Raw genomic sequence first — 673 nt, forward strand, 5'->3', positions numbered from 1 at the left:
GACGCAGCACCTGCTGGAGAGCACAGCCTCTGCCGCTGCCACCGCCATGGCGGGCAGCCAGAGTGCCAGGGCTGTGTCCTGCAGGCAGCAATGTAGGTCAGGGCTGCAGTCGGGCAGGGCCACGGGGAGGGGGTCAGGACGCAGCACTGTGCCCAGGACTCACATAGATGCGGGTGGTGTCGAAGGGGCAGTCATTGGTGGCAAAGGCGATGCGGGCATCGGCTGGGAGGGCTGAGCTGTTGCAGCCGGCAACCAGGTGGGTGCCACGGCTGGCCGCAGTGAGGGAGATGGCCAGGGCCAGACCCACGCTGCAGGCTGCTGACAGCAGCCCATTCAGCAGCGCCACTCCCAGCAGCGCCCAGTGCTGCAGCACAGCAGGAAGGTGGGCGTCACAGGCCCAGCCTGCCACCCCCACCCCTGCCACCCTCCTTGGGCCGACCCAGCACAGTCATCCCCGAGTGCTGTGCAGCTCCTGGGCCGGTGCCAGGTGCTGCCGTAACCCGTGGGAGGCAGCCCGCACCCTGACCCTGGTGCTGGCGGGAAGCGCGGCAGGCGCGGCGCCTCGGGGCAAGGTCCAGGGCGCGGCCGCGTCGCAGGGGCTGGGCTGCACCCTCTGCCCGCGCCCGGGCCCCACTCACCAGGGCCGCGCGCAGCAGGTTCCGGGACACCAGGA

At 71.3% G+C, this 673-nt stretch overlaps 1 protein-coding gene across 1 annotated transcript in view; it reads right to left on the reverse strand.

The window, feature by feature from the left end:
• KRTCAP3 (keratinocyte associated protein 3) overlaps nt 1-671 on the reverse strand; it is a gene marked incomplete at its 5' end in the record, with an annotated part of 6,170 nt that extends 5,499 nt beyond the window's left edge. The window contains 2 exons of the mRNA XM_019520681.1: nt 164-364; nt 639-671. Of these exons, the coding sequence (XP_019376226.1) occupies nt 164-364; nt 639-671 (234 nt within the window). The remainder of the gene's footprint in view (nt 1-163; nt 365-638) is intronic.
• Nucleotides 672-673: the final 2 nt, after the last annotated feature.

Source organism: Gavialis gangeticus, unplaced genomic scaffold, assembly GCF_001723915.1.
Source record: "Gavialis gangeticus isolate Ggan-Ray unplaced genomic scaffold, GavGan_comp1, whole genome shotgun sequence".
In the NCBI taxonomy this organism is placed as follows: Eukaryota; Metazoa; Chordata; order Crocodylia; family Gavialidae; genus Gavialis; species Gavialis gangeticus.